At 36.1% G+C, this 11,414-nt stretch overlaps 1 protein-coding gene across 1 annotated transcript; it reads left to right on the top strand.

The window, feature by feature from the left end:
- Positions 1–22: 22 nt before the first annotated feature.
- Positions 23–10,659, top strand: LOC110465914 (E3 ubiquitin-protein ligase UHRF1-like). The gene is made up of 9 exons (XM_021522079.1): positions 23–155; positions 1,217–1,387; positions 1,996–2,107; positions 2,862–2,922; positions 3,805–3,917; positions 5,588–5,625; positions 6,951–7,104; positions 7,625–7,740; positions 8,253–10,659. Exons 1-9 carry the CDS (start codon positions 72–74, stop codon positions 8,622–8,624), a joined length of 1,221 nt encoding a protein of 406 aa, XP_021377754.1. The 5' UTR covers positions 23–71; the 3' UTR covers positions 8,625–10,659.
- The last annotated feature ends 755 nt before the right edge of the window (positions 10,660–11,414 follow it).

Genomic DNA, 11,414 nt, shown 5'->3' with positions numbered 1-11,414 from the left:
GCGGCAGTCATGTGATCAAACGGCGGGAAATAACAGCGTGGTCACAGCGTTCATCACAACACAAACTCAAGATGGCAACACAGTACGAAAAGTTAAGACAGAAGAATTTAGAAGATAACAGGAGGATCTTAGCAGAGATCGGATTAGCAAACCCTGTAGGTTTTATTATTTGTTGATTTGTTATTAATATTTTCTTAAAGTATAATCAAGCAGAATTTAGAACGGGCCATCATGATCAGAAACTTTTCGAAATAGATACATTTTGAACGGAAGTCTGCATAATCATTCAGTTTTGGTAAATATATATCACGACGACGGTGACATGAACTAATAAACGAATCGGGGCATTGATGATTGTAGAATAAGCATGTTGCGGCAACAAATACGAATTAAAACTAGTGGGCGGGGCACTTATCTTGCCAAAAAATGGCCAAAATATACGAAAAAGAAAGCAATAATATCAGAGACGTATAATACATGTAGTATACGTCTCTGATAATATATACAATATTTTAAACGAACTGACGGCTGGACGATGGTTGATTTCCTGTATCCAGATATCCATATAAATTATAAATAATTCAGAAATAATCAGCATAAGGGTTAGTGAATTGTTTCTACACGTCTGCAACTATGTATCAGGAATTTTAATTGTACAGAACTTTCACTTTTAAATCAACACTAAAAGCGTTAGTGTGAACTTTTATCTTTAAAAACTTGTCACCAACAAATATGCGCATACCATGATAAAGTATCAATGACAACAAGATATAGGACAGTCTCACAAGTCGAAGACTTACAACGACTGGAAGAACAGTGCGAATATGTCATGATTGTGCATGTATTATGTGGGAATATAAATTATAAAGAGAGTGAGAAAATTTTGGAAAAATAAGTGCCAAAATTGTTAATGGCCTATATTTATAGCTAATTATTTATTCCACAATAATATATACAAGTATTTTGATAATATCTATTCTAACAATTAAGCTGTATTAAAGGCTTTTCTGTGCGACATGTGTGTGAAAGGAACAATTTGTTTCAAAAATATCAGTTTGAAGAGCGACCCTGGCGCGGATCGCTTATTTCCCGCATATTATAGAGGGCCGGAGTTCTGACGTTAATCGACAACAGACCGATATAAAAAAAGTCGATAAAAAGTCAGAATAATTCGGACTTAATGATATCATTACATGAAATAATCTTTGTTTTACAGTTTAAAGGTTTGCCAAAGGTCTCCCTCAAGAAGGGTGTCTTTAACAGAGCTAATAAAAGAAAACCAGTGAATTATTCTGCTCCTCCTGCCAAAAAGAGGATTGTAGAAGATCTAGAAAATACTGGATCCCTGAGAGGCAGTAGAAGGAAATCTGCCCGAATTCAAGGAAAGGTAATCAAGCTATTACTCTCAGTGGGCTTATTAAGTTGAATACAGTGTATCACAGATTTGCTGAAACCATTCAGGGATGTTCATGATTAATTTAAGGTAGGCTCGCACGTGACGTATGATATGGTTAATAACAATTTTAAGTCGATAAATCACAATACTCCCACTAATTATTTATGATTCTGCATTTATAACTGGGTAGTATATATATATAATAATATTTGTTAAATTATATTTTGTTCATAAACAAAACAAATATGTTAGGTTCCTCCCCTCCATTTCTTCATTTCGGAAGATAAAGCTCGCTTTTTACTAGAAGATGCAGTCTGTCTTTGGGTGTAAAACTAAGCAAAAATAAAAATAAATCACCGACACTGAACCAGGTTTCCTTTATTTAACTGTTTCACATGTACAGGTCATGCATGGAACATGATACCATGTGCCATGTGCTGCAAAATTGGCCATCCATTTAAAACTCGTACACCTCAGCTGATACTAGGCCTGGTGGTCAATGATTTAAGACCAGTCATTGATTAAGATTACTGTAGGTATTTTTCTCAATTAATTTGCTTCTTCAACCCACCCTCATGTATTGTCTTTACTGTGTTCAGGAAGTTCCCACAAAGGAGGAACTTGAGGAGGAGTTAGAAGAGTGGGAGGAATCCGAGAACCATCATCGCCCAGTTGCGAAAAATAGGCCCAACTTTTATGGCGCTGTGGAAGGCAAGTTATTCCATAAGTAACATGAAATCAGGGTTCACGCCAGCAGTGCAAAATGCAAAAATGATAATTCAGGAATACAAATACTCCAATGTTTTACGGTCATTTTCATTTTGGTCTTGAAGCAACATTCTGACATACATGTCTTTGAGCAACGGGAAGGACAACAAACGTAGATGTACTTTTGACTTAGTTCTAGTAGTGAAGTAAATTTGGTGGGTGTTGTCACACACCATCACTACATGTAGCAGGGAACTGCTCTCAGGTCCCAAAATCTGTTAGAAGGAGGAAGAAATTCCCTCACCTGTGTTCTGGTTGAAGTCGGGGTGTTGAGAGACTGAGCCGTTATGTCACATCGAGGTTGTTGACACAGTTAGTGGTCTAAGGGAGATAGTTCTCCCCAAAATTCAATACAGTAGTTTGTAGGATATCATGTTGTCTTTCCTTTTGTTTTGCTGTCCCTGTTGTATTTATATATTGAATATATATGGTTCTCGAGTGTAATGATATTTGAATACATGTACATCACTAATAAATCAACAAACGAGTCCCGAGTCCTATACTCCTAGAATTTTGATGGGACTCCTAGAATTTCTGGAAATAATTAAATTGAACATTGTGGAACCCATTCTTTTAAGCAATGAAGTTATAAAAGACACATGAAAATAAATTGTAGTTTGATCACTGTACATGAATTGATTTCTATTTTATATCGGTTAGTCGGTTACATTTAATGTAGTTGGATAACTCTTTTCAGATGTGGAAATAGGAACAGTGTGGGAAACCCGCATAGAGGCATGTAGAGCAGGTATTCACAGGTAAGTGTTTGATGGCAGGTATAGGCAGGTAAGTGTTTTAGGGCAGGTATACACAGGTAAGTGTTTTAGGGCAGGTATACATATAGGCACAAAGTAAGTTGTTTAGAACAGGTAGGTCCACAGGTATTTTAAGTCTTACATCTTGTAGAGGACGTATGAGCACAAGTAAATCTTGTACGGAAAATGAACACGGTTCCAAGAAATCTGCCAATCTGTCATTAATGGCAGCTGCAGTGGCAGTCATGATTCAGAATGTAAGGCACAATTTGCCTGTTCGGTGCTGTTTTATGGCACATACAAAACTAAAATCATTTTGGGGCAACAGCACTGCAGCATGCATATAGTTCAAATCAGAAATTCAGTAAAACTCTTTCAAATTTACCATACTCATAAAATAACTGATGATATTTTCATCCTATGAATACCAGTTTTCTAACCCTTGTTAATTTGTATTTTGTTTTCGTCCATTTTTTTCGGACAAGTCAAGAGTTGATTTGGAAAAGTGAAATTTGGTTTCAACTTGCCTGCCCGTCAGGCAAGCACTTTAAAAGTTAATGTCTAGCCCAGGTTGATATTTTTAACTGTCCAAAAGGAGGTACCTTGGAAGTCTTTTTCACATAATACTTGCTGTGATTATGTTGAAGACAGATATCTAACAAAGCCAAAGAATTTTTGACATCTGAATAATTCAAATGGCCTAGAGCCAGAAGCTGGCTGCATCATGGTGCTAGGAAATTTGTGAAAATAAAGGCCACGTAAAACAGATGAGCATCTTCAGGCCCCATGGACCTCTTTTATCAAATATCAAGTTGATCCATGGTTGCAAATGGCAGGCGTTAATAAAACTGTAATTCAAAATAATTGCCATTTACTTGATTTCAGACCAACGGTAGCCGGGATCCATGCCGGACCAGATGGAGCTTACTCGATAGCTCTGTCCGGGGGTTACGACGACAACGTGGACCTTGGAGAGGGTTTTACCTATACTGGGGAAGGTAAGTAGTAAAGAGGAGGGTAAGGGTCACCTACCTCAGGGAGACGAGTGTAGCCTTCGTCATCACAAGTGAGGGATTGTTAGCTCAGATGTGGCAAAAAATATGTGTGGTCAGGGCCTGTATTCATAAAACTGTTCTCAAATTCTGTGCTCGAGCCCAATTTCTTGTTTTATTTTCACTTGCAGAAAACTACTTTTCTAGGTCCCCTTGGATTCATTATAAGAATATTCTATACATTTAAACTTAATATTTGTTCTATGATTCAGAGGAATTCTGGAGAAACTTCAAAAGAAGCAGAATACCGTGTTAAATATTATGCACAACAGTTTTAGCTCACCTGGTCCGAAGGAGCATGGTGAGCTTATGCCATACCGCAGCGTCCGTCGTCTTGCGTCTGTCGTCCGTCAACTTTACACTACTAGTCATGAACCACTGAGCGGATTTTAACAAAATTTGGTGTTGAGCACCCTTGGGGGGAGAAGACCCAATTTTTTATAAATGGTGGGTATGGCCCCCCAGGGGCCTGAGGGGCGGGGGCCAAATAGGGGAAATATAGCAATTTCTTCTTTAAAATCCTTCTTCTGTAGGAATGAAAGGATTTGTTCCATATTTGGTGTGGAACATCCTTGGGTGAAGGGGATCCAATTTGGTATAATTTTTGTATAAACGGTGGGTGTGGCCTTCCTGGGACCTGAGGGACGGGGCCCAATAGGGGAAATAGAGGTAAAACCTTTATAATCCTTCTTCTACCATAGGGATTAAGGGATTAGTCTGGAGCTTCCTTGGGCCAAAAGGACTCAATTTTGTATAATTGATGGGTAAGACCCCCTAGGGGCTTAGGGGTGGGGCTCTGTTTGAAGTTTGTTCTCACTATATCTCAAGTATTGGATGGATCTTTCTGAAATTTCATATGACAGCACCTACCATGGAGTGCTATATATTTACTTCATACCAATTATTTTAAACATATTCAGATGAGCGATACAGGCCCTCTGGGCCTTTTGTTATGATTTTGCATGATTTAAGCGAGTTACAAGTAAGTCAGTTTGAGCACAGAATCTGAGTTTGAGCATGAGAACAGTTTCATGATATAGGCCCTGGAACTGGTGGTAGAGGAGGGGGGGGGATCTTGTTGCCCCCTTTATCTTAGAATTGGAAGAGACAGCGTGATTTAACCATGAGATGATACAATATCTCCGCCATCTTTCACCAGCTCCCAACATGACAGGATGTAAACAATCACATGTTGAGAAAGACACATTTAATGTTATTGTTGATGGGATGTGCAGTGTTTAAAAAAAAAAAAAAAATGCAAAACAAAAAAATTAACTTCGAATTACTGTTTGTATAAATCTGATATACATGCGTATAAAAAAAACGGTGGTTGAGAGATTGTCATTGTAAAAATTTGACTTAGTGCAGTGCAGTAACGAATTACCTGGGCTCTGGTCAGATTTCACTTTTTTGGTCTTGAACTGTATCATTTCATTGGAGTTATACAATATTCCCTCTTTTGATCTGATAGTGGGGGAAATATACATGTTGTAAAATATGTCGCTTTTCAAGCTCCAGAAAAAGAATATCTATCTGACATCTATAAAAACAGTAGTTTCTGATGTTTTAACACAATTTAAAGATCATATTTTATTTTCTGTTTAAATACTTTTCAGGAGGAAGAGACTTGAAGGGAACTAAAGCCAACCCTAAGGTAAGAACTAGCATTAATGACAGCTGTGTCATGTCCTTAGCCCTTTTAAAAATGTCACATTTCCTTAATAAAACCAACCGTATCTTTTTAAAGAGTTTAGATTAGCACTAACCAAAAGCCTTGTCCTATGTATACAACTTGTGTGAAAATATTTAATAGATTAAAACACATTCCATTAATTACTGGCCCAGAATATTTCTGAAAGTCAAACTACAACGTACACGTTATATTGTATGTTTGTTATTTTCTAATACAATATACATTTATCCATGGAGTTGAGTTGTCTAGAGATTGACGATGGATGATGCGAGGATATGTATAGATGTTTTTCGCTGTGAGGTCATGGAGCGACCGTTGATCTCCAGTAGGGCTGCGATGATTTCTGCAGAGTTTGGTAAAAATTGATGGAGAACTTCAGTACCGTTAGTGTATCCCGATACTTAGTGTATCCCGATACTTAGTGTATCCCGATATCCCGATACTTAGTGTATCCCGATACTTAGTGTATCTCGATACAGGCAAACAAACAAAAGATGATACAATACACAAGAAAATATCCCGATACCGGCAAACAAACAAAAGATGATACCATACACAAGAAAATATCCCGATACAGGCAAACAAACAAAAGATGATACAGGCAAACAAACAAAAGATGATACAATACACAAGAAAATATCTCGATACAGGCAAACAAACCAAAGATGATACAATACACTAGAAAGTATCTCGATACAGGCAAACAAACAAAAGATGATACAATACACAAGAAAATATCCCGAAACAGGCAAACAAACAAAAGATGATACCATACACAAGAAAATACCCCGATACAGGCAAACAATCAAAAGATGATACAATACACAAGAAAATATCACGATACAGACAAACAAACAAAAGATGATACAATACACAAGAAGATATCCCGATACAGGCAAACAAACAAACGCTGATACAAGCAAACAAACAAAAGATGATACAAAACACAAGAAAATATCTCGATACAGGCAAACAAACCAAAGATGATACAATACACTAGAAAGTATCTTGATACAGGCAAACAAACAAAAGATGATACAATACACAAGAAAGTATCCCGATGCAGGCAAACAAACAAAAGATGATACAATACACAAGAAAATATCACGATACAATATATCTTTGACGCCCTAATCTCCAGTGTAGTACCTGTGATAAGCTTCGGTTTGACTTCAAATGATGTGCACTATGTGTCAGACCTCTATAAAAAGTCTTAAAGTTGCCACTGGCATCAATAAATCGTTGAAGCTTGAAGTTTCCATTATACTCTACCTTTCTGTTCGTAGAATCTGCGGACTGCCGCTCAGTCCAAAGACCAGGAGTTGACGCGCGGAAACCTGGCTTTGAGTCGCAATGTGACCAGCAATTACCCTGTCCGAGTGATCCGAGGATACAAACTCAAAAGTCCCTTTGCCCCCGAGGAGGGATACAGATACGATGGTGGGTACTTGTCAACAGAGGAACCATTATAGACATATGGCAAATATATTTTGCATACAACGTCTGCTTATCAATCTGATGATTTGTAATATTGAAACTAGGGCCACTTCCATTCCTTGCGATCCAAACAGTTTAATCTGTTGGACCAGAGTTGTTTGTTAATAAATAAGAACGGACCTAGTAATCTGATGCTGGTATCAGGTGAGCTTTGACAAAGCCTTGCAAGCAAGGCCTGCATAAACATTTACAGGTCTGCCAGGTTTTAAATCGGAAACTGTTGCAATTAAAAATAGACAAACTGATTGTTCCATGTAAACGAACAGGCCCCTGCTATGAGAGTTGTCAAGCAAAAATTCATGCTGTATATTTTTTTTAATATCCAGAATTTTGAAAGACTTTTTGCTGCTAAATTTTTGAACAATTTCCTAACCTAACATCATGTACTTTAAAGAAATGATATCCGATATATAGATGTAAACCCAAGGTGTAAGCTGTATGCTAAGGCCAACTCTTTTGATAGGTATGTACCAGGTGGAGAAGGCGTGGTGCTGTAGCGGTCTCTCTGGGTTTCTTGTATGGAAGTTTGCAATGAAGCGATGCCCCGGTCAGGCCCCGCCTCCTTGGACAATCTTGAATGTAAGTATCGAGGTAAAATATTGACAAGCCAACTTTACTCCACCTTCAAAGATCAAATTAGTGCATGAACTTCAGTAAAATTGTCTTAACTTTTAAACTGTTAGTCATCTTGATGAAACCTGAAGTATTCCTGCATCATTTGGATTAAGGGCATTGTAATTCCACCTCTAGGTGAAAGGTCAAATAAGTTCAAAGGAAATTTGCATAAAATTTGCATATTGGTTATTCATGGGCGACATGGTTTTGTTAACAAAACAAATCTTAAATCTGATATAGAGGTGAAAGGTCAAATAAGTTAAAAGAAAAGTTGCATATTGGCTATCAATAGGTGACATGTTTCTGTTAACAAAACAAATATCAAATTATCTTAAATCTATCTAGAGGTGAAAGGTCAAATAAGTTCAAAGCTAAAAGAGGTGTTTATATGTCATCCCACCCCTCAATAGCCAATATGCAAATTTTCAAAAAATCAAATCAAATCTTAAATCTATTTCATGTTTTCACATCTTTAGGCAGCAAGTCCTTCCAAGGAGAGTGTTATGTCGGACAAATCCTCAGATGTGGGCAAGAGTGATTCAGGATTTGACTCGGACGAAACTGGCAGCCATTTTGGATCACAGGAATCATCCAACATCAGTTGTCAAGGAAGTGAAGACGATCAATCGGTCAAATCAGATGTCGATGATCACGAAGAAAATGAAACCATACAACCAGAGGAAAAGGTAGAAGTGAATTCAGAAGATAAAGAGACAAAAACGGAGAAAGAAGAGAAAAAGAACGAAACAGACATCACTGAGGTGAAACCAGAAACCGAGATGGAAGAGGAAAAATCGGACGAAGCTGAAGATCATCTGGATGATAAGGAAACAAATTCAGAAAGATAAGAAAGAGGACACTGTCAACAAAAAATTGTATGTTAAATGAGACAAATGTGAAAATGAAGGGTGGGGGGACTGTTTAAACTCAGTACTTGATATTCAATAGAGATTCAATTGGAAAAAAGTCTGGAGGAGGGGTTACCTGACATCTATGTTTAGAACAGCTTGTGAAATTGATTATAACAAATCCAATTCTCCTGAATCTTGAATTTGACATTTACTAGATTTAATTGATGACATTGTTTTATATTGAAGTTACTTGTTTAAATTGATGTAGATTGAATTGATGTATTCAGTTACCAGCTGTATATAATGATATAAAGGATGGTGAATTCAGTCAAGTAAATCATAATCATGACAGACCAGAAATATTGGGTATAAAAGCTCTAGTAATTGGCACTCATCTGAATGCAGCGACTCAGTCTTACTTGCTCCTGAGTGAAGGACTAGTGTAAGTGTACACTCATCCTTTTTTTATTTTATTTTATTTTATTTTTTTAATTTCGTCCTTGACAATTAACATGCTATATGTATAAAAGGTATAGTTTCTGTATTGGAAAGTGTATGTGATGTTCATGTATGTGAACACTGAATATTAATCTGATTGGCCATCACTTACTGTGAAATCAGATATATTCGTCGGACCCTTTCATTTGGTTTCCCGACAAAACACCAGTTTGTTGTTGGTACATGAAGTCATAGATTACGATTACCCGCTCTTACATAGAATTACTTTATATTGAATTTGTAATAAATGACCTATGAATTTGTGAATGAAGATTAATTACGAAATCAATGAAATTAAAAACTCCACGAAAATTACTGATTTCAAAGTTACTGTTTGTAATCTTATTTCAAACTTTGGTTCAATCAGTCAGGAATAAAGTATGTGTTTTACACAATACTAACAGGATCACATGGGCCAGTGATATGTGTTATACACAGTTTAACTAATTAGAGTCGTCAACCCATTTCCCCTAAAGTCATATTTGAACCTTACCAAATCAAAGACTGGGCAAGTCCAATTAAAATCTACAGGGGTGAATGAGTTGAAAGGGACAGGCCTTATGATCTGTGGACTAGATAGCTTTTAGTCAAAGCCTTATTTACCCTGAGGTCATTTTCTGCAAAGCCTTGACAAAAATTCCAAGTTCTTAAAAGGATCTGCTAGGTTGTATCCGAAAAACTGATGCATTTAGAAATAAACAAACTGGTTGTTCACTGTATTTTGTATGAAAATGTCCCTGTTAACGTTGAGTTCAATTAATATTTTTGGTACCAAAAAACTTAACTGTTTGTTAATATTTCCTTTCTATTGAAAATGTTTTCACTATAAATGAGATTCATCTGTTAGCCCGTTTTGCTGTACATATAGAATGTAACACAACTTTTTTTTATTTTCTTAATATGAATTACATGTTCCACTTTAACTTGTAGAAAAAATATTGAACTGCATTTATTACATAACTCCCTATCATATTCAATTTGCATATCATTGTTACCACATAGCTACAGTCCCTAAGTTTTTATGAAGAATTTCCGAACTGTATTTTACTACTAGCTTATCTCCCCCTAGTTCAGAACTTAGAATAACACATCCTAGTGATAAAAATTATCAGATTTTTTTTCTTTTCTAAATAGTTAAATATTCTAAATGGCCAGTCCATTATCACAGCTTCACTCATATTTCAATTAAATGCAGATATTGTAACTTCACGGAGGTCAGCTTAAAATAGATGGTTTTCCAAACTGGAGGTGGATGTCATTTTCATTCTCCCAATATCATTATCATTCATCCATCACTGACGGTTGGTAGTTACAAATCTTCCAGAGTCATTATTCATTACATAATCCATGATGTTGTTATTTTTCAAGTTAAACTATGAATTTTATGGGTGCTCCCTGGTATCGCTATAAATGTATAATGTTATGGTGCTCCGTTATTTTGCCATCACAGAGAATTCCAAAATTGTTTATTTTGTTATTAACACAATTAGTTTTTCTTAAACAAATTTACCCTGGCAAGTCAAATTTGTTTTCACAGCAGAACAGTTGAATTTTTGTTTTTGTAGTTTGTTTTAAAAATAAAGATGTTTATATATTAATTTTATTCAAATCTTGTGTCTTCTTTTCTTTATAGGTCTTCTGGTTGTGTTACGTTGTCAATGAATTGTATTTGAACAAAGACCTAAATTACTTTCAAATCAAGGGAAATACGGTTTTTCAAGTGGCTAAAGTATACACATAAATGTAACAATACATAATATATGCCTGTAATACTTTGGAATATTTAAAATAAACATTTCCAAAAAAAACTAAAAGGGCTCCTGAGAAAAGATTCTAAATATACTGAAACAAGGACATACGTAGTCATTCAAATCTCCTGCTGAGGGAAATATGAAAGACAGTCCAAAGGACTAGAGGTGTTAAGGGATTTTGACTTAGTTGTTATATTTGGAATAAATGAGGTATGCAAATATGAACTTTCAAATTCAATCAACAACTATAGTTTAGGATAGTGGCATTACAAAGAGAGACATGAACCCACATTTTCATAATAAAATGACTGGATATTGTCTGAAGTGCAGTATTTGATTGAAAATTTGCCCTTTTGAAGGTAATTAAGTCCCCCAAACGAAGTTTGGTGACTTACTGTTTTTACTCCGATTCTTATTATTTTTATTCTTCTTCTTCTTCTTTTCCGCTTTCTGCCTTAAAGGTTTCTGACACTTTTCTCAGAAACCATTGGTCAGATCTTCATCAAACTTTGAGGGATTATTACTTGTTCCCCCCCCC

Source organism: Mizuhopecten yessoensis, unplaced genomic scaffold (assembly GCF_002113885.1).
Source record: "Mizuhopecten yessoensis strain PY_sf001 unplaced genomic scaffold, ASM211388v2 scaffold11105, whole genome shotgun sequence".
Taxonomy (NCBI): Eukaryota; Metazoa; Mollusca; class Bivalvia; order Pectinida; family Pectinidae; genus Mizuhopecten; species Mizuhopecten yessoensis.
This window is presented reverse-complemented; position numbering and strand designations above follow the sequence as displayed.

What these genes read in the sequence shown, in the direction of transcription:
- LOC110465914 (XM_021522079.1), top strand. Translation starts at nt 72, where the DNA reads ATGGCAACACAGTACGAAAAGTTAAGACAGAAGAATTTAGAAGATAAC. An exon ending in CTGCCCGAATTCAAGGAAAG is followed by an intron (nt 1,388 to 1,995) that starts GTAATCAAGCTA and finishes TACTGTGTTCAG; the next exon opens with GAAGTTCCCACAAAGGAGGA. An exon ending in CTCCTTGGACAATCTTGAAT is followed by an intron (nt 7,741 to 8,252) that starts GTAAGTATCGAG and finishes TCACATCTTTAG; the next exon opens with GCAGCAAGTCCTTCCAAGGA.